Source organism: Urocampus carinirostris, chromosome 18 (genome assembly GCF_059441175.1).
Source record: "Urocampus carinirostris isolate Australia breed hairy pipefish chromosome 18, RoL_Ucar_1.0, whole genome shotgun sequence".
NCBI classification, from domain to species: domain Eukaryota; kingdom Metazoa; phylum Chordata; class Actinopteri; order Syngnathiformes; family Syngnathidae; genus Urocampus; species Urocampus carinirostris.
Window position 1 is genome coordinate 26250649 of NC_142366.1, and position 22778 is coordinate 26273426.

General features: G+C 38.4%; 2 protein-coding genes across 5 annotated transcripts in view; both read left to right on the forward strand.

The window, feature by feature from the left end:
• The first annotated feature begins 1481 nt into the window (after nucleotides 1–1481).
• On the forward strand, nucleotides 1482–10266 carry ube2wb (ubiquitin conjugating enzyme E2 Wb). 4 transcript variants are annotated; one of them, XM_088322489.1, is made up of 7 exons: nucleotides 1645–1896; nucleotides 1990–2081; nucleotides 2310–2401; nucleotides 6674–6776; nucleotides 6863–7018; nucleotides 8442–8517; nucleotides 8591–10266. In XM_088322489.1, the coding sequence occupies exons 2-7, from the start codon at nucleotides 2070–2072 to the stop codon at nucleotides 8602–8604; spliced, it is 453 nt and encodes a 150-aa protein (XP_088178615.1). In that variant the 5' UTR covers nucleotides 1645–1896; nucleotides 1990–2069; the 3' UTR covers nucleotides 8605–10266. The 4 variants fall into 4 exon arrangements, with proteins under 4 accessions (XP_088178613.1, XP_088178615.1, XP_088178614.1 ...); XM_088322487.1 differs by lacking the exons at nucleotides 1645–1896; nucleotides 1990–2081 and adding an exon at nucleotides 1482–1570; XM_088322488.1 differs by having other exon boundaries at nucleotides 1647–2081.
• A 4592-nt stretch (nucleotides 10267–14858) lies between these two features.
• stau2 (staufen double-stranded RNA binding protein 2) overlaps nucleotides 14859–22778 on the forward strand; it is a 169198-nt gene continuing 161278 nt past the window's right edge. The window contains exons 1-4 of the mRNA XM_088322111.1: nucleotides 14859–14932; nucleotides 18991–19198; nucleotides 21421–21551; nucleotides 21640–21799. Of these exons, the coding sequence (XP_088178237.1) occupies nucleotides 19000–19198; nucleotides 21421–21551; nucleotides 21640–21799 (490 nt within the window). The 5' untranslated portion in view covers nucleotides 14859–14932; nucleotides 18991–18999. The remainder of the gene's footprint in view (nucleotides 14933–18990; nucleotides 19199–21420; nucleotides 21552–21639; nucleotides 21800–22778) is intronic.

The window sequence follows — 22778 nt, forward strand, 5'->3', positions numbered from 1 at the left end:
GCTTGGAGACTGACCAAAGTCTCACACATTTTAGTCATTGATACTTATACCACATACTAATGTCCTGGGTACACACAATTCTTATGTTAAACCGTGACACATTTTCAAAGAAATACCTTTACTATCATTTTAATTTCAGGCTCCCCATTGTTCAAAAGACAATTCTAATACCTTGAAAATCAAGTCATCAAACAGGATATTATTTGGTATTCAATTAAATGTATATCAATTTCAAAACAAGTGACAGTTGAATAGGGTAACAGAAACTTTCATTTTGTAATAACAGAGCAACTGCACATAATCCAGGAAGCATGACAGGAGCTATACTGTTTACAGCAAAATTGGGTATAATTATATTGAAAATGTAAATTTTTTTTATTTTGAAACCCGAGTTTAATTAGGATTCTGTATTAACAACGATTAAGGTGTCCCCAAGTTAAGTCAAATATTTTCTCTATAAAAATGTTAACAATGCCCTTTATTTCCACCACTCCTATCTGCTTTTCTTATTTTTAGCAAAACTAGTCGGGGCGGAACACATTGGGTAGTAAGAATGGGGAGTACTTAAGAGTGACATCATACCCTTCCCGTGTTTTTTGTTTTTATCTCTATTTGCAGGGTTGGGCAGGGTTACTTTAACTTGATTACTTTCAATTACTTTTGGATTACTCCAAATATACTAATAGAAGACAAAATAAACTAAATATGAATAAAATGACTCAATTTTGTGCAGGCTCGGGGAGTAACGGAATACATGAAACGGCAAAAATGTTGGCAAGCTGTTTGGATTTATTTTCATTTTGTTTGTCGCATTTTATTTTAGTTTTGATGGAGATCAAAGCCAGGAGAGAAAGCTTACCACGTGTTGTGAGTCATCATTTGATTCATATTTAGTTTCTTTTTTTTATTAGCATAATTGGTATTGGAGTCATCCAAAATTAATTGAATGTAATCAAGTCAAAGTAACCCTACCCAACCCTGTTTATGAATTGTATGAACTGAAAATGTTTCATTGCCATCTCTGTTTTCTAAAACAAATGATGCTTCATTATACCAACCTTGAGACCAAAGTATTGATAATGTCAACAAAACGACATTATTTTCCAAATTAGTATCCTGAAAATGGTGAAAGATCACTTTCAAGTACAGTCCAAACACCACCCCAACACCCCAAAAAGATGGTAAAGGATCATTTATTCAAGCACCTCTAAAAATGCATGGACTTGGATGACGAATGAGCTGACAGGCAGCAATAATACCACAAGCCAGAAAATGGCGGCTGCGAGTAAAAATGTTCCAAATTCCGTACAACTCCATTTATAGTAGTTTGGTCAATGTGTGGAGCGTGAAGTACTACTTTTTGGGCTCAAATTAGCTTTGACGTAGTACCGTTTACAATTTAGAACGGAGATAACCTTTTCGTGAGTAAATAAACTTAAAATGGATCGCATAATTTACGTTGCTAGGTTGTCGGCTCCTGTCAAAACAACGTGTGTCACGTGGTCCCGTGACGTCACAAGCACTACACTGAGCAGTGCTGCGTGGGGGTTCCATCATGGCGTCGATGCAGGTAAGAGCACAAATGACAGCGGCCCCAAGTTTATCGTCTACCCGCTTTAGACCACACCGTCCCAGGCTTTTTTCTTCGCTTTGTCAAGGGCGCGACACGGCTTTAATCGTGGCTGCCGTGACGTCAGTGCCAACGCAGTGACACATTTCGACTTAACTGTGGAAGTCCGATGCTTGCCTTGTGCTAGCATTAGTATCGTTAGCACATCACCGATAAGCATCCGAGTCAAGGCCGGCGCTGAATCTGGATAGCCTGGGCAACAACATCCATGCCCTACCATGTATTTTCCCACACGGATAATATGATGTAACAGTTTAAGACTTCAGGTCGGTTGAGTGAAACGACGCCCGAGTCAAGCGTTGGGCTGAGTTAGCTTGGCAGTCGGTGCGTAGGTTGACCTGTTCTAGTTTACTCTTTAGCTGAACAGGTGCATCGCTTTCTTTCTGAAACTACACAACCCGGTAAAGGAAAGAACCAAATAAACACCAGGATACACCAAATGGCGATGCATGTATGTGTGTAATCATTGTGTTTCCAATTCAAATCAAAGCCTTGTAAACATAGATCAAATTAAAGAGGCAGTGTGTGTGAGAGATGGTAACCCTGTCTCTTAATATGAGTACTTTCAATTGTAATCTCATTCTGAAAGTAACACACGTTATCACTGCATTTGGTATTGTCTTGTGAGTGTGCTGTGTATGATTTTCTATGACTTTGATGTGATTTTTCATTTTTACAGAAACGGCTACAAAAGGAATTATTAGCTCTGCAAAATGATCCACCCCCAGGAATGTTGCTGAATGAGAAAAGTGTACAGAACACCATAACTCAGTGAGTAATATATGCATCCAATTCATGAACATACAAATTATAGTTCAAACGAATTACGTAATCTCAAGATATTTTGAGAAAATGGCAGTGTCGACTGTTCTTTCGAGTGATTAGTTACATTCTGTAAAGATATTCTGCATCCCAAAGAGTGAAATTTGATCAAGGAAGTAAGCTGGTGCTTTGCCGACTTCCAAATGTTGAGTGTTGTGCTAGTATTTCTTAGGAGTATTACTACATTCCTATTACATTTTTTTAATTTCAAGAGTATTCTAGTCAAGTCATGTTTATTTGTGACGCCCTTAATCATAAAGAGTCTCAAAGGGCTGCACGGACCACAGATTTCTACAAACCACAGACTATTATGACACCATCCCCTGATCTAAAACCTACATGAGGGCAATTGATACACAGATATTGTCAACACAAAATATAGGTTATTCATATGCTATAAAATGGATGTTTTAAGTTTAGATTTAAACGTTTCCACTGAGGTTGCAGATCGAATCTCAGGGGGAAGAGCATAGCATAGTAAACCAGGAAAAACTACTTTATACTCCAGTCAGTTTGAATCAGTGTTTTGCCTCACTGACAAGTATTCCAACCAGTTCCACTGGCTTCTGCACTGAATGCACATCTTGTTGACGGGATAGTTTGAGTAGGTGTGCCTTGTAAATTTAACCTTTTATAACGAGCCCTTCTAGGAACAAATTGGTTGACATGGAATTCGTTTACATTTCCGTGAAGTAAGTGCAAGGGGAGTTCTTTTCTCCTCCAAGGCAAGACGATTCCTCAGTAGAACCGAAGTTTAAGGATGCATACTTTGCATACTGAGATTAGTTGGCCATTTGTTTTTATCTGTGTAAAGTGTATAGAACACTAGCTACTGTTGACAGGACGATAGAGCAGGTGGTTTGACGTGCTTAGAGGCAATCGGTCAGTTCAAACAAGGAAACTCCTACGTCAAATATAGGATCAGCTGGCCCTTGTGTTTTACTTACGGCCCACTTGGCTGGCACACATAATGATAAAGTTAATGGCTTCTAGGTCGCATATTTGGAGATCTTGATTGACTTCCAGTTTTGTTTCCATATAACACATATATATGTAACCGCGGTGTACTTGTCCCACCAAAGATTCATATTCACGCTGGACTGGATGATGAGGTTTTTATTACGGTTGCTGCCAATGAATGAGTCACAACACAACACGTGGTAAGCTTCTCTGCTGGCTTTGATCTCGTTGGCAGCTCGTTGTAGATTGCCAAAAACATATCAAAGAGCTTTCTTTTCAGTTGACACAAAATACATTTTAGAATATCAACCATCACAATACATGTTTACATCCATTTTAACAAGATGCTTTTAACAAGAGATCGTATAGTGACTTTTTAACGTTTACAATGAATTCAACATATTTTTCTTTAGTCTGAATTTTAACCAACATCATCCTTTTTATATATACGAGAAAATAGAAATAATAATAACAATAACGAGTATAAAGAACGGGTACAATTTACCTCCAAATGTATGAGTCACAACACAACATGTGGTAAGCTTCTCTGTTGGCTTTTATCTCTATAAGGGGAATTAGCATTTTATTACAACATGCAACGTCCGGCAAAACTAACATAAAAGGCGACGGAAACAAAACGAAAATAAATCCAAACAGCTTGACAACATCAATCACATTACTGTGCATGTTGAGAGATTTGTCAGCTGTGGTTTTAATGTTTAAAATTAGCACCAAAATATCGTGTCTTACAGTTGGCAGCTCATTGTAGATTGCCAAAAACCCCCACCTTCCTGTCGCAAAGTCTAAAGCCAAACCAAGCCTTACCACATACCAGCAGGTGGCACTGTTGGACTCATCATTGCAGGACACTTATACAGAAACTATACAACATATTTCAGCAGTAATTTCAATAAGACAAAAGTTATATATACATATATATAATGTGTGTGTGTGTGTGTGTATACAGGCTGGCATTAGATCAGGAGGTAGAGTGCTTGTATTGGGATCAAGAGGTCGCAGGTTTGATTCCCGGCTCCTCCGTTTTATATGTTGAGGTGTCCTTGGGCAGGACACTGAATCCCTAATGCCCTGATAGCTGGTAGTATATTTGCTGTCAGTTAGTTAGTGTGTAAAAGTGGTATTAAATGAAAGTATTTTTTGTGTACTAAATTATTCCTGTTCATGGAAAGTTATTAAAGGTGACAATTGTTCGCACAAAACCCTTATTTTTGGAGTTATTTTCAATCAAAACAAAAAGACCTTCTCAGAGTAAAGCGCTGACCTCATTGACTTTATGCCTGGATGGTTTCGCACACCAGGAATGGGCAGAAAGAGCCCCAAGGCTGCTAACCCAAACATGCCACAAGTCCTTGCTGTTAAGTCAGTCGAAGAATCCAGGCCAGCGATTATGTTACTACTATCATAATGACCTCTTTTTTTCTTATCTTTGCAGCGTTTTCATTACTTGGTATGCTGGATTTTTTTAATGAAACCATCATATGGTTAGGAAGACATTTTCTTCAGTTTTAATAAACTAATTTTCCAGCACAAGCAGCTTTTACTTGCATTTGGATGCTGTCTGCCACTCATTTCTTAAAATACAATCCAGGTTCAGCAATTAAAATAACAGGATGGGACCCAGAGCTGAAACTTTATTTCGAATAGTTCTTTCTAAATTTCTTTTTGCTTTACATTATTACCATAAATCAGTGTTTTCCAAACTTTTGGTCGAATTTGTTGGACATGCGGAGTTCAGGAAATCATGCAATTTATGTATTCTATTTTTCTCATTTCATGAGAGAAATACAGTAGGTTAAAAAAATAGTAAAATGAATAAAAATCTATACTTTAGATACATTTTCTAGTAATAGAATCAGAATTGCAGTACTTAGAATGGGCAAATGTGACTTGAAAAAGCGCTATATAAATGCAGACCATTTACCATGTACTTTTTTCTAGTTAACTTGCTCGACTGCTACTTAACAGCTTGATTGTATACAATTCGGCCTGCATTCACCGAAATGACAGCTATCGGTATCGCCTTTTCAATTTTTATTTTAATCTGATGATCAATTAGCAATCCATTGAGAACATCAACATTTTGTCATTGACTTATTGATGTGTGCAACCTCAGTGGAAATGTTTAAATCTAAGCTTAAAACACACTTCTATTCTATAGCATGTGAATAACCTATACTTGATGTTGACAGTATGTATTATTTGCCCTCATGTAGGTTTTCGATGATGGGATGGTGTCGTAATAGTCTGTAGTTTGCAATAGTCTTTGATCTGTGCAGCCCTTTGAGACTCTTTGCGATTAAGGACCATACAAATAAACATGACTTGACTTGACTTGATGACTGTTTCAAGATAAACCAATAATTTTTGATCCAATGTGGTCCATTTGTAACTACAGGTCTGTTTTTAGGTTGTTTCCGTCAAAAAAAACATGTAGATATGAAGGTCTCTTTTTATCAAAGATGTAGTCATTCAAATAAAACTTTATTCAATGCCAGCAGTTTGACTTTACTGCAACAGAAAAATGTCTTTCAATGTTGGTTATCGACCACTTAGTTTAATTGCTGTTAGAAGTGTCAATAAAGATTGTTCAAACTAATGTTAATAATAACCATTAATACTATTGAGTAATCAAAGTACTACAACCTGTACTTCAAGTATAGCATCACCTGTACAAGTTCATTACAACTATAAGTACATAGTACTTGATGTACTTCTAGTTAATTTAATGATCTTGTCATAATCAAAGTAGTACTTGTAGTATTGACGCATTACTTACCGAGCACGTCGTAGTTGTCGTGGTACTTGTGATACTAGTGCATGCCAACATTTGATTCAGACTCAGATATACTTTATTGTCATTCTTGTACACGTGTATACAGAACGAAATGTCGATACATCTGACCCGCACAGTTTCCTTGAATGTACAGATAGAAATAAATGTTGTGCTGACTTAGAGTATTGAAGTACTAATAATATGCTAAATCATTATAGCTATGTATAGTATTATACAGTAGTGCAAAGAGTGCAAGAGGAGCAGCTAACCAGATGTGCAAAATGGGCAGTCAGGTAAACAAGTCACTATACAATAACAATAACACTGGAGTACGATAGTGCAGAGGAGAACAGATGTGCAAAGGAGTGGCTAGGTATAAGAGAACTGCCAGTGGTGCAAAAGTTGTTTGAAAAATAAGTCTTATTTATTTTCCTACTGTTTTGATGTAACACAATGTTTTTCTTCAGGTGGATAGTAGACATGGAGGGAGCCCCCGGCACACTATACGAAGGAGAAAAATTTCAGCTGCTCTTCAAATTTAGTAGTCGATATCCTTTCGATTCACCTCAGGTAAGCGCTTCAAGACCACATACTGCGGTGCTTTCGTTATCATTCGGTGTCAAGTGACTGCTTTTACCGTTCCGTGTCGCTGTCAGGTAATCTTCACAGGGGAAAACGTACCCATCCACCCTCACGTGTATAGCAACGGTCACATCTGTCTATCCATCCTCACGGAAGACTGGTCACCAGCCCTCTCAGTGCAATCAGTTTGTCTTAGCATCATTAGCATGTTGTCCAGCTGCAAAGAAAAGGTAAGGAATGTAGATCGCTGAAAAGTGAAACTACAATTTGTAGAAACCTTAGAAACTCCAACAATTACTAGAATCATAAGAGAAAAGATGAAAACTTGTTTAATGAAAGAAACCCACCAAGACGTAATGTTGTTGTAGTGCAACGTTCCATTAATGGAGATGGTGCTGTATGATAGATTTAAGTTTTTTAAACTACATCTGTCAACCTCAGCAATTTGCTCTCCTTATTAGTGATTGCAATTAATCTTATGAAATAACTTTACAAAAAAATGCGACACCTATTTATTCACAGCAAGACAGACTAGGTCAGAGGTGTCCGAACTTTTGAGAAAGCAGGCCAGATTTAGTAAGCTGAAAATGTTCAGCTTGGCATTCTTTGAAAAGTCTTTAATAAATTCACCCTCCGTGAAAGGTTTGCAGTGCTTCGCGATCAGCGTTGCGACCTCATAGTTCGCCTTTGTAGCATTTTCATTCGACTCTCGTGAAAAAGTGATGCTGTGCCGTTAAAACAACTTCCCGTTGCTTCACCTTTTCTCAGGGTTGGTTTCCAGTTAGCTTTATGTATGCAGCTTGATTTGTCATCATAGTCTTTGAAATCGGCCACCGTCTCTTGTCAAATAAGTCAGACTCAGTTTTGGATTTCAGTGAAAAAATACTCGAACTCCCAATAGTCCTGGAAATGGTGGGCCTCACCGTCAACTTTCTTTTTTTATTTACAGTCACCATGTCGGAAATGGCGTGAGCTTAAATTCTCACAGAAAGCCAAGGCCTAAGTGGCCAAAGGGCAACTGCCATCATCTGGTGAATTGGTGATAGTGTTTTTTTTTTTTTGTTGTTTACAAATTTATTTTACACTGCAGTCAACATTACTGGCGGGTGGAATTATGTTTGCCTGGAGAGAGATGGGCGCCTCCAGGCTGTGCTTCCTCAATAGTTCCCCCACGACCCTAATGGTTAATTCAGTGGTTTTCAACCTTTTTTGAGCCAGGGCGCGTTTTTTACGTTGGAAAAATTTTGCGGCACACCACTACCCATAAATGTTATAAAATAACCCTGAACATTATGTTTAATAACAATATAAATAATTAATACCCCTAGTTTTTACAGCACAGACACTTGACAATGACATCATATTTGCGGAACATGATTTATAAATGTTTTATAACATTTTAAATTTAAAAAGGGACATTGGATCATTTCTCACGGTACACCTGGCGATCTCTCAGGGCACACTAGTGTGCCGCGGCACAGTGGTTGAAAATCACTGGGTTAAGTGATCCAAACCAAAACCAAAATTTTCACATAGGAAAAGACATCTTTAGGACAATTAAGACAACGCTAGGTCAAATATTGTCACCCATTCTAACCCTAGCAACGCTAAAACGTTCTTTGAGCTGTTGTGTCTGTTTTTTTTACTCCACAGAGACGACCACCTGACAACTCCTTTTATGTAAGAACATGTAACAAAAATCCAAAGAAGACAAAATGGTGGTATCACGGTGAGTCGTTTTGGATAGGCCGAAACACAATCGATGCCTTTCCTAACCGCCTTGTCCCTCATTTCCTCCTCAGACGATACTTGCTAATGTACAAAAAGTTTGTAATAACCACAGAAGAAGTCCTGCTGACCTACGTAAAGCACTTTGAAATCATCCGGTCTCTGAACTCTGACTGGAAAAATGAAAAGACACCAATGCGCCGGAGCTCTCGACTGCATTCACCCCCCCTACCGGTAAACCCCCCAACCCAACCCCCCTAAAGGGATGTTTGATGCGTGTTGTCGGTAACAACCAAGAACGGAAAATCGGAGGAGCTACCGAGACGCATCGAGATGGAACATATATTGGGCGGCGCGACGGTAATGCAGTATGCAAGGTGTTCTTTTAGCGTGTGTGTTTTTCCTGTTTTTCGGAATGATTGATACATTTTTTTTGTGTGTGAGAGGAATCGAAGGTCTTTGTGTTGTGCAATAAGAACCAACTGATCGACACACGCTTGGGCATACAATGGAGTTATCCCAAAGGAATTTCCGAAAGGGACCCGACCATCATAAACCCAAGATGCTTCTTGTATTTTTTTATATATATATACATATTATATGCACTGTGAGAGTATGTAGTTAAGAGGTACTGTTGTCATCATTCCCAAGAAGCCCCTCCCCTATTTTGTCAAGCATCCATAAAGCCCACTTGAGCTCGGTTCTGCCATGGGGAAAAATGGCATTAGGTCAAGCGCTTGAGTGCAGGGGGCCTCTTTCGTTTTTAAGAATGTCTGTTGCAGTTTTCTTTAAGATATCATTTTTACGCTTTGAACATTTCTACTTTTCGTACCCGCTTGGGTTTGGGGCAATTCGGATCGCTGACCACTGTTTTGATTGTGATATAAAGTCATTTCCTCATCGAGAAAAGTCGACGGGACGGCTTTGTGATCCTGCCTGGTCAGCGTTATATGGCTCAGGTAGATTTTTTTCCAATAAAGATACCTTTCAGATGTTTTAACTATATTTTCACCAAAAGAGACTGTTATATATTGAGATTATAACACGTCGGTTGTTGTATATAGGGCTTTGATTCGAGAAGTTTTGGGGGTTTTCAAGCTTATTTATTTCGTAGTGATAAGAGTTGGCGTATAACATTAAAGGATTAGCACATGCCGACTGCAGGAAGTATCAAAACGTACTCAAAAGGTCAAGTACAGTAGTTTGACGGTGGAAATTGCATGCATTAGAAAAAACGTAATCGTTGTGAGTCATGATTTTTAGAACACCTGCAGGACAAGGATGTTTTTAAGTGAAATTTCCATTCCTCAAACCAGTAAGAAATACTTGAATTTCCCATCCTTTTTTCTCTAGGGTGATGTTAATGAGATGGTACTCAAAGAACTGTGTTAACTATCCCTTTCTAGACACTTAATGTATTTTTTTTTTTCGGCCCTAGGAGCTTTTAAATGTTTGTATCCATAAAAATTGAAGATAGTACTGAAATGATTGTGTCAACAAAAGCAGCCATAACACATGCGAGAGGACCTAGCAAGAGCCTTCACAGAAAAGTTTTTTTTTAAGCAGGTGATCAAGTTACATGGGTCTTGGTTTCTTTTAATTTTCAGTGTGGTTTGAAATGTAGTCACTGATGTTTATTATTGCGTATTTATTTTGAACAAAAAACAAGTTCTGGGATGAAGCTCTGTGTAAGAGGTGCCTGTTCATTTTCATAATTGGTAATAAAAACAAAGATTCACTTTTATTTAAACGGTGTGGACGATTTGTGAAATTTACTGCGGCTGCGGTCATTGATTTCATTTATAGAGACGAAAATATTTTACCAGGAGATGTCTGTATTGGCAATACAGGGTGCGGTAGGCTTACTTTAACTTGATTACTTTCAATGACTTTTGGATGATTCCAATACCAAATATGTTAATAAAAGACAAAAGAAACTAAATATGAATAAGATGACTCAATTTTGTGCAGGCTTGGAGAGTAACGGAATACATGGAACGGCAAAAATGATGTTGGCAAGCTGTTTGGATTGATTTTCATTTTGTTTCTGTCGCATTTGATGTTTGGTTTAAGATCAGGTAATTGTGCAATTTTGTAATTGTAATCCTGTGCAGTCTTTTGAGACATTTTTGTGATTAAGGGCTAGATAAATAAATGTGACTTGACTTGACTAGTTTTGCTGGAGATCAAAGCCAGGAGAGAAAGCTTACCTCGTGTTGTGAGTCATCATTTTATTCATATTTAGTGTCTTTTGTCTTTTATTAGCATATTTGGTATTGGAGTAATCCAAAAGTAATCAAGTTAAAGTAACCCAACCCAACCCTGTGTATTGTGTAGTGCAACCTAAAGCGAGTGCTACAATCAAGGAATAATGGCAACTAGGTGAAGAGCAGCACCATTTTTCCTAGCCTTTCCCAAAGATTTTAGTTTTTGGTGCTACCTGTAGCAGCAAGATGGCGGACAGTCATATTAGCTCCTTCTTGGTGAGAATCATGTAAAAAAAAATACATTTTTATTTTCCTACCAGTATTTTTTTGAATGCATGTTTACATGATAATGTTTTTTTTTGTTTTTTGTTTTTTTTTAATATAGAATAAAATGTAATTTTTCTGTACTGTCACTAATCTTAACGTCCTGTCAGAATAGGCAAAAATACTTACAACATAATGCTTAGAAGTTAAAATAGTCTAATGAAAGAATAGTGTATCAAAACAAAAGTGCAATGAAAAGTAGTGCAATAAATTCAGCAGCCACAAAAAATCCCAAATGAGTCGCATGGTATTCAACTTCACAGTTTTGCAAGCTTGTTTAGGGTGGTAATCGCCCTGGGGAAGAAACTAATGAAGAGTTTTTTGCCGTGAGGAGTTGCTTAATGATACACAATCGCCCATTATATGTATGCTGGGAGCATGGCAGCAGACAGAAAAACATAAGATGCCCAAAAGATCATCAGCTGCTCTCTGCCCAATCTAAAGGGCATTGTGGTCTTGCGATACAGTAGCAGGTCCGTTAACATTATAAAACACCCCGGCTACTAACTCTTTCAAATGTTGCTCTTTGGTAGCCACTACAGGTCCCTCAAAACAAGGAAAAACGGGCTCAAGGACAGCTTCCTCAAGGCCATTACCACCATAAACAAATGCAGGAAACTGATAACATATTATGACTTATTTGGGGGAGGGTTTTCTCGTTTGTTCCTAAATGAAACTGAAAATATATACTTTTGCACGAAACTGAAAAGATATATCTTGTAAAATTATATTGAGTTTTTAAAATTGTTGCTGCAGAACATTATTGCACATCTTTTCATTGAACTATTGTTACGATGCGGGATTTTTTTTTATAGCATTATTACAGCCTTGGCAGTTTTCTAAGCACTATAATATAATTATTATTTTTTTGCTTGTTTTTTATGCTAGTATTTTATCATTTTTTTCGTCAAGTCTTTATTACATGTTTACTCAGTGTCTAATCTCTTTGCATACAATGTTTCACAACATTGATATGGATGATAATAAAGACAATTCAATAATCAATATTTTATTAAAAATGGGATGAAATGATCACCTATTAATAACTATGAACACAAAGTAAATGTATTCAAAAATGTACTTTTGCTCTACAAGAAATATTTTTCAGGTAAGTACCTCGGAAATTTCAGCTTTGTTAATGGCGCTGTACGGAATATGGAACTTCACTGACACCATCTTCTGGCTTCTGTCCTCATTGCAGCCTCTGTAAATCTACTTATATCGCGCGTGCAAGTATGTACTTATCTCATCACTCTTGGAGTTTGCCTTGGCATTTGGACTGTACTTGAAATAGGCCTTTTCTTACTTTCACCAGTTCCATGCTCCACTTACAAAAAACTGCAGGGACAAGTGTAACGACCCTCAATCATGCGCGACACAAGGGTTCACAGTCACTCAGTTTATTGCCTGCATTCAGTAAATAAAACAATACAAAAGTCAGGGCGTCTGTGCACAACAGCAATCATCTAAAACGTGAACAAAAATACAAAAACGGGACATCACTCAACATGCCGCACACCGTGGCATGGTTGGTTTGAAACATGTTGCATCTCAGTAATCATCGTTTCAAGCTGCATTACTTTACTTTTTAATTAGTGCTTTTTTATGCATCATTTAGCACAACTCATACATTTATATACAAAAATAGTTTGTGAAACCGGCTCCTATATTTAGCAAAATGTGAACTTTTACCCAAACTGATATTGGCCACAGCTTACCTTCAGCACGAGGTGATATAGCTGAAGGTACGGCAAGCGCTGAAGCCCGTAAAGTGCCAAACGAGAAAGACAGTCACACACGCCCATGACTTAACAAATGAATGCGGTACCAAAGTTATAACAGTAATGCAAGAAAAACACAGATTTTGCGATAGTTCAAAAAAACGAATCAAATTTCAACTCTGGTTACACAAGCATGAAGTCACTAAACCCCCCCGAAACTCTTTTAAAATTTGATGATTTTGTAAAAAAATTTCACTGCAAAACTGTTATTTAAGGTCAACAAAAACATAGTGCCAGGAAACATCCATAAATGATTCATTCGGAAAGAGGGAAATTAAAACTTAAGCGGCTGTAGTATATTCATAATCCCAAAGGTGAGAACAACCAGGAAAAGTATGTGTGTGTCTGTGTGTGGAGTCAAACTTTGCAGCAATTTACAAGACGAGATCGGACAATGTCCAATTATTCACTTGTTCAAATTTAAATACAAAAAAAACATGACTGTCGGAATACAGAGATGAAGAAAATGGGCTGTGAGTGATACAAGATATTGGGAATAGTGCGTCTAGAAGTATGGTTAACTTTGTTTTTATTGTTATATCATAACTTATTATTAATATTACTATTGTTGTTATTATCATTGGTCTATTCAATAGGGGAGATGAAGAGGTAGGGAAAATGATACCCTTTTCGAACTTACAGTGGAACCTCGGTTCTTGACCATAATCCGTTCCAGAACCCTGTTCGAAAACCGATGTGTTCAATCACGGAAATCGTTTTTTCCCATTAAAATTAATGTAAATCATTTTTAATCCGTTCCAACACCCTGAATGTTTACCATGAACGTAAACATGAAGCTAACCCAGGTTAATCGTACGTTCACTTTAGCGTAATCTTCCGTACGAAAGATTACGCTAACATGAACGTGTAAAAATAAAAAAAATCTGGTCGTTTACACGTCATTTAGCACCCGGTTCTCCACAACAAGTGGCTAGCGCTTCATTGGAAATGGTGCTCCGTTACAACACCCTGAATGTTTTACGTAAACAAAGCTAACTAAGGCTAATCGTACGTTCACGTTATCGTAATCTTCCGTACGAAAGATTATGCTAACATGAATGTGTAAAAATAAAAAAAAGGATAAAGAATTATGCATAGGATTTCTTACCTTTGTGGTGGTCAGCAGAAGGCGCAGGCAAGATCAGACACTCGCACACCTCCTTCATGTTTTGCCATTATTTCTTTCTTAAATGCAATAGTTGTACGCACTACTTTTCTTTTTTCACCTGTAGCAACTTTGCTGCTTGCACTTTCTTCAGAGGCATAATTAGGGGCTAAAACACTTGGTACACCTATATTAAAAGCGAAAGCAAAACGAAGCACGTCCGCACGCGATAACAGTTGGTCAGGAAAAAAGCGATCTACACCCTAGCGTACCGGCGTTCGAACTCCGATTATTTGACCGAACAGCGAAGCAAGAATTTCTCAAAATTTTGGGTCGAGAACCGATTTGTTAGAACTGAGAGGCGTTCGAAAACCAAGGTTCCACTGTATTATGTAACATTGTTTTGATGTTGAGTTATCGTTTTTGTTCTGTTTTTATTTTAATGTTCGAAATAAAGTTTTCATTCATTCATTCATTCAAACTCCACCTCTTTATTTCTCCTACCTAATGTGTTCTGCGGCTGGAACAGCTTTGCTAAAAGATAAAAACACTAAGGCAGATGTGCACGGTGGGGAAAAATTATGCGCGTTATTTGTAATCAATTTGGGCATTGTTGACACATACTTAATAGAGAAAATATTTTACTTTTACCTTTTGTATTTTAATAAAAACTTTAATCGGAATTACCGGTAATATGGTTCAACACTAAAAGCTAGGACTGAACCATTCGTTTCCTGTAGGGGTGTCTAATTCATTACAGTATAAGCCCCGAATGTCACACAAGGGTTTAAAGGCAAAACGTAACATTCCACAAAATAAACACAATCGAAATACTAATTCTATGTTAACATTAACTATGTATTATTATAAGTTACTGTGTAATCGTTGTACTTTATTTTGAACAGTCACAATTGTAAAATGGTATGATTCAACTGGCTCCAGTTCTCTTTAGTGTTTGCCAATGTTGGAGGTGTAACTGGGGTCTGGCCCTGAACAAAGGTAAAAAAAATACATACAAATATTCGCCATTTTTTGGTTTATTAAGGTTGTTTCCGCCGCGTTTGTCATCCCGCTTAGGGTGCATTCGAGCACCGCAAGAGCCGAGACTTTAGCTTGAGGTGGAGCTCCCCGGTGATGCTAACAAGAGCGGTGCTCGGCCGACCTGCCATGATGCGCTTTAAAGCAGCTGTAGCGACGATAACGTGACATTATTCCGCTTAACGGGAATTTGTTTTCCGTTACGCGATGCAGAAACACCCGGGAGTCAATTGCACATTGTCCTTGTTTTAATAAGGAAGATGAAAATCAATTTTTATACTCGGTGATGTTAGCTTCCTGCTAAAGTGGACGCAGCCTTTGGGGTCGTAGACTGCTTGAAATCGTAATAAACAACACATTTGAGAGAAGTAACCACCATTATCGCTGTTATTAGTTTAGCTTTTTGTTTCTGGAAAATGGGACGGAAGAATTGAGACCTTGACGCGATTTTCGAACGTTTAGCACAGGGGTCTCAAACTCAATTTACCTGGGAGGGGGCGCCGGAGCTAGAATTTTGGTCGTGGATCAACAAGATCAACCGTTAATTAACATTATAAACCAATAAACTGCTGTGCAATACAATAACACAACACCTAAACGTGTCCTCAGGGAGTAGGCTAAAGCTGAAGCTTTTACGTTTTCCATTTTTCTTCCTTGCAGGGAAAACGTATTCAAAATCAAACAAGAAAACAGAACTTCACCCCACAAATGAAAAATGAATAACTATAAAGTAATTCAAAGTTGGACTCGTATCACTAGTGACTCCTAGTGGTGGCAAAATGAAGCCCCATAAAGCAGTGAAGCCCTGCAGGGAAACGTTTATCTCACATGTAGGGGCTTCCAGATGAATCATTTCCTTGATTACGCTATTATGTGGACAGAATAATGCATAACATGCCAAAAAACAATAATCCATCTTATATCTGCACTGGTTATCCTCAGTAGGGTCACGGGAGTCCTGGAGCCCATTCATCCCAGCCATCCTCAGTAAGTGGGCAGGGAACATCTTGAACCGGTTGCCAGCCAGTCGCAGGGCACAGGGACAGAAACTCATTCACACCTAGGGATAATTTGGACCAGCCAATTAACCTGACATGCATGTTTTGGAATGCACGGAGAGAACATGCAAACTCCACACCGGAAGGCTGGTAGCTGGATTTGAACACATGACCTCAGAACTATGCCATAAACGACTCTTTTGCCCATGCAATTAAACAATGGGGTGTAAACCATTCTCTGAATGATATATATATATATATCATCTCATTAGCCGTACCACTTATCCTCAGTAGGGTCGCAGGGGGGCTGGAGCCCATCCCAGCCATCTCCGGGCAGTGGGCAGGGGACACCCTCAACTGGTTGTCAGCCAATCGCAATATATATATATATATATATATATATATATATATGAAGAGTCTTTTAACATAAATGGTTCTATGTGACTATGTCTATGTTTGTGATTCTCCAACAAGTGAAAATGAGAAGGAGGTAAAATGAAGTTTTTATTTACTCAATGTCAGAGTTTTTTTTTTAACTAAGTTAAACGGGATCCATAGCATTACTTTGCTATTTTCATTTCAAACTACACCCAATTCTATTTTATTTTCCGTTCCAGTAACATGCTACAATTGCTTCACGGGGCTTCAAACATCACCAAAGGTGTCATCACACACCTCGACTCACGTTTCATGAAATGCTCATCTAAAATACTCAGCACAAGATTCAGGGTAGTGGTGTTCTCCCCGGCTCGAATTCCTGAAGCGCGTGTCGAGTATTTTATACGAGTGGCTCATAAACCACTAGTCGAGGTGTATTTTGGTGACGCTTGAAGCCCCGTGAAGTGGGTTGTACGGATTTATATAACGACTTGCTAGGTTTGAGTGTGGTTCGAAATAAAACCAGCAAAGAAACCACCCCCAGAGTTGAAAGTCACCTTTAGCACTAGGAATCCAAAAATATGCACCCCCAATTATTTACAAACGTGCTATCACACAGCTATGCACATGTGCTTCATTTGTACATTGTGAAAGAGATTTTTTTTTTAAAGTAGGTGAAATTATATACAAAAAAGAAACCGCCTAGGTAGTGCTGCAACAACTAATCGACAAAATCGAATAAATTCGACGATTAGAGGCGTTGGCAGCTCATTAGATCATCAATTTGTTGTATCATGGATTTATGAGCCACCAAGAACGTTAAATCAATGCAAATTAGAATGCACACCATTTCGTTGTGACGCTGGGAATTGTAGTACCGCTTTGGATCCAGCAGAGGGCGCCAAGACAGTTTTTTTTAATAAAAAAGCCATGTCACATTGTTTATATACTGTACTACATTTTGAACATTGCATCATTTACAAACACAATTGACATGAAAGTTTCAACTTTGTAGTGTTTTGACTGTTTAATCATGAAACCATTTTCAACGGAACAGACAAATAAAGAAAAAAACAATCAGAAAATAAGGATAAAATAGTACGTATTTGCAGGTGTATAGCATACATTTCTGTGCATTTTTTTATTATCAAGTTAATTGACAAACACTTTAAATCCACAAAACATGATCAAAGTTTCTGTGGTGTTGTTGAAATTCCTCACATGGGACGCTCAGATTTAAAATCTATTCTGTGGTGCAGTGTCTGAAACTCGTGACAAAAAGTTAGCGGACACCAGGGCAGACAACTCTGAAAAGTTGCCTGCCCAGCCATAAAGTTGCCTGCCCCATTTTTCAAAACTTGAAACACAATAAGACAACTCATCGCAAAAAAAAGCATTGTTGCAAAGTATTAAGGATTGATAATCTAATATATGACAGAACAACACTTTAAAACTAAATTTATTGTAAATCTACTTATAACATTGATTGCATGTATAGAACATTGCTATTTTCCATCTGACATGAGTATGTACCTGTATTTACTCATCTTCATTCATGCAATGTTTGCGTTGCGCCGTCTGCTACAAGCCACGTGAACTCCTCTTTCCACCATGCTTTTAATGTACGTTTATGTTTCGTAGCGTCATCCATTTTGTTGGCTTCTTTTGAACCTTTCTTCTGGGGCTGTGGTTTTGGCTTGATTCCTAACCACTTATCCATTTTTCTTGTGTTCTCTGTGCGTCTACTTTGGAAAATGATATGAAAATCCACGACCTTCCGGAGAGTCCGGAAGCACGAAATTATTTGATGCAGGCTTCTGATTGGCTGCCGAGTATGCAAATTGCCTTACGAAACGAAATTCCGAACTTTCTAAACCGAACGAAGATTTCGAAATCGGAATGAAGCAAAGGTTTGATTTGAAAAGAAAAAACGAAAGTTGTCAGCCACCCTGGCGGAGACATTGTGTAAGTTGTAAGCCCGACGTAAAATATGCAGGCCCCGGGTGTCCGGGCAAACATTATTTCAGATACTGCTTTATAGCCTAGTTTTGCGGTTTTGAATTGTTTACAGGCACAAAAAAAGAATAAATAGTCATTGTAATGAATAAAAATCCATCCAAAACTCACATTTTTTTTCCTTTAAGCTGTAGAAATACAAGTGAAGAGGGAAAACTATCTCACATTATGGTGAAGGACATGTTGTTTCTTCAAGCAATATGAAGCTTGAGGTTTTAAATTAAATAAATCTACTTATATTGGGGGTTTAGTGAGAAGACAGGGAGTATACAGAAATTGAGGACAAAAGGAGGGTTAATTGACTAAGACTTAAACATGATTTCAATGCTTAATTTATCGAAATGTTTATTTTACAGTTAGACATCTGGGGATAAACTCCAACTTTTCTCAGGGTGCCAGTTTGGGTGGGACACGAATGAATAAAACTTCTGCAGGAAATGACGAAGTAAATTTTTTTACACCTCTGCCATGGTCAAACGCCGATGTTTTGTACATAGTGGTTCACTTTATAGTAATTTTATGTAGAGAATTTTCGGGGGCACAGCAAGACACTCGAGGCATATATTATTAATCTTTGATCGCATGTGTGATGATACATTAATGTTGCATTTTTTTGTTTCTTTGCAGGAGTAGAGCATGGCCCAAGTGAAACCACAGAACTCGGCACCCCAGGCCGGTCCTGGCCTTCCCCCCGCAGGCCCTCTGCCTGCCATGGGCACCCCAGGATCCCTGGGACTGCAGCCTTCTGTCAATGGCACAGGCCCGTCCTCCACACCTGCCTGCCCCGCTCCTGCAGCTGGATTCGGAGACGCTCCTGTGTCCGCCACACCGCCAGGTAAGAACGGGGACGTACCAATAGCAGATACTGATTGAAACGATTGGATTTGTAGAAGCCTTTATGTACATAAAATAACATTGCACATTACAGACACTGTGTGGATAGAGTTGCTGAAAAATACTATATATATATATATATATATATATATATATATATACCACAGCCATATCCCCCTAGTGGGAGGTGGCTAGTCATTTCTGGCTCTTTTTGGGAGATTGATACAGAGGAGGGGATTCCCAGCCTCTCGCTCAACCCAACTGAGGCATTGGGAGTCATTAGGTGACCAAACTCCCCAGTTCCAACCCCTAATTCTGCACGCCAAGCAGGGAGGCAACGGGTACCAATGTTTAAGTCTTAGGTATGACTCGGCCGAGGCTTGAACCACAACCTCCCAGTCTCGGGGCGGGCGCCATACCCCCAAGGCCACCGAGCTAAATACTTAAAAGTCATATTTATTAAACATTTTTCTACAAAGACATGACCCCACTGTTTAATTGCATTGGCAGCAGAACCTTCCTGCAAGCAGCAAACCTTCCTGTGTGGAGTTTGCATATTCTCCCCGTGCTTGCGTGGGTGTAATCCGGGCACTCGGATTTTCTCCCACATTCCAAAAACATGCATGTCAGGTTAATTGGCCAGTCCAAATTATCCCTAGGTGTGAATGAGTTTCTGTCTCTGTGCCCTGCGACTGGCTGTCAACCAGTTCAGGGTGTCTGCTTCCCACTGCCCGCAGATAGTTGGGATGGGCTCCAGCACCCCTGTTACCCTATTGAGGATAAGCAGTGCAGATAATGGATGGATGGAACTCAATAGTCAACTATTGTCACCAAACATGTTTTTCCAACAGAGTGAGTCATCTCTTTATGAATATAATCTCTGATCAGAGTCCCTCATGCGCAATAGTGTCTGTCTCTAGTGCTAAAATGCAGAAATGACGGCGTCTACATCGAGTACATGTACCGAAACGTCTTTAAGTTTAAGAGCGTTTATAACTAGATTCAACGAATGAAAAGAGTACTTGAAAAATAGACATTGTGTATCATGTCAATACATAGGCGATGCAGGAACATTTAAAGAGAAAAGTTGGACAATAGAACCAAAGGGAGTCTGACTCGCATCGGTAAGATTTAAGTAACATTTAAACCAATATTGTTATGATGACATGCATTGTAAATATTTTGCTATGAGATAGAGATTGACTCTACCTGATAAACATATTTGAAATCAAATGTGTGCAGTCCGAAGAACAAATGTTTATTGTTAAAGTGTTAAAAACGTTGGATTTCAACCTCTTGAGAATCATTGCGTATTTTACAGTTGACCCATGAATGTACTTCTCAAAATGCACGTAAGATTTGTTTGTTCTACTGCTGCTTGGTTCTTGGTTTACAGAGATACAAATAATTACTTGGTTTTAATTTATTATTTATTCTCCCAATCCTAAAATGGACAGAGGTTTATCTCTGGATTTATGACTACGCACAGAGCACTGTGCCTAATTGGTTTTAGTTGGGCCATTTAAATTTTTATGAATTCACTAAAATATATATATTTTTTATTGTACCAATTCTTGTGATTATCATCATTTGCCTCATAATTAAATAAACTTCATGCTAAATTCAAGATAAAATTGAATCAATGTCGAGTTATGAGACACCCCGCGACCCTACTGAGGATAAGCGGTGCAGCTAATGAGATGAGATGGGATGAGATATCAGATAAATTGTTTCAATAGGCGTGTTAGAACAGTCGTTAGTTGCATCCCTAATTTTAAGCGAAATGAAAAACGACCAAGATGAAATACTTCAACCAGAAACTTAGTAAGTCAACAGAAAGTCATGTCAAGTCATGATTGTTTGTATAGCCCTTTATCACAAGGAGTTTTAAAGGGCTGCACAGACTTCTGACTATTGCAAACTGCAGACTATTATGACACCATCCCCTGATCTCAAACCTACATGAGGGCAAGGAAAAACTCAACATGAGGAAAATGAAGAAACCTTTAGAAGGGCCAGCACATGAGATAATCCCCCTTCCAGGATGACCATGCTGCAATTAACAATAACAAATAATACACAGATATTGTCAACGTGAAATATAGGTCACTCGTAAGCAAGCCTCGAAAAATATTGAATAAAAAAGGTTTGTCTAAATTTACCCAGCTCAACGTGGTCAACAAGAATGTGTCTTATGTTTGTTCTTCTCCCTCCTGTTCTAAGATTCGCCCGAGGAGAACATGGCAAACCCTAAAGAGAAAACTCCAATGTGCTTGGTGAATGAGTTAGCCCGTTTCAATCGGATCCAGCCACAGTACAAGCTCCTCAATGAGAGCGGACCCGCTCATGCTAAGGTGAGGACGCAAACAATTCAAATGGGACCCTCAGCTTATGTTCTGTGGGGTCATGACACAAAGTTGCCTCTGTGTGGCGCTATTGCAGATCTTCACAGTGCAGTTGACTCTCGGGGAGCAGGTCTGGGAGGCAGAAGGCTCGAGCATCAAAAAGGCTCAGCATTCGACAGCCTCGAAAGCTCTGGAGGAGAGCGTTCTGCCCAGGCCGATTCCCCGCTCACCTAAAGTGGAAATCAACAGTAATCCAGGTATTTTGATTAGAGAGAAGGCCCTTTAGATGTTGTTTTTGGAAGGTAAATGTAGTCAAGTTTATTTGTATAGCCCTTAATCACAAAGAGTCTCAAAGGGCTGCACTGATCAAAGACTATTGCAAACCACAGACTATTATGACACCATCCCCTGATCTAAAACCTACATGAGGACAAGGAAAAACTCAAAAACCTCGACATGAGGAAATAGAGAAACCTTGAGAAGTTACTGCACATGAGGTCACCCCACTTCCAGGATGACCAGGCTGCAATGGATGTTGCAATAACAAACAATACATGGATATTGTCAACATAAAATATAGGTTATTCATATTCTATAGATATATCTAAGCTGTTTATGAAAAAATGGATCGCACTGCACAGCTTTTTACTTTGGTTATACATTTAGCCCCCCCCCCCCGTTAAGTAATGCATAAGTATTCTACAATCCATAGATTTAAATGAACATCTTAGAATTTGTTGCACCTTTTAAAAGCCCACATGAAACCACACCCCCACATTGCATATTACCCTGTTTATATTATATTGAGTATTTTTCGTAGCACTATTTAAATACTCTGTATCAACACATTACATTGGGTATTTATGTATTATATTCCTTTTACTTTATTATTGTTTCATTTTCAACACAAGGATACGGCTGGAAGTGTGAATTTCCCTACGGGGATGAATAAAGTATCTATCTATCCATCTAGACATCTATCTATCTAGACATCTATCTAGACATCTATCTAGACATCTATCCATCTATCTAGACATCTATCTATCTATCTAGACATCTATCTATCCCACTAGACATCTATCTATCTAGACTATCTATCTAGCTATCTAGACATCTATCTATCCATCTAGACATCTATCTATCTAGACATCTATCTATCTATGTAGACATCTATCTATCTATCTATCTATCTAGACATCTATCTAGACATCTATCTAGACATTTATCTATCTATCT

Bases quoted from the DNA above. Each gene is read 5' to 3' on its own strand.
- ube2wb (XM_088322487.1), top strand. The intron at 2,402-6,673 runs GTGAGTAATATA...GTTTTTCTTCAG, and splicing joins GTACAGAACACCATAACTCA to GTGGATAGTAGACATGGAGG. The intron at 7,019-8,441 runs GTAAGGAATGTA...TTTACTCCACAG, and splicing joins TGTCCAGCTGCAAAGAAAAG to AGACGACCACCTGACAACTC.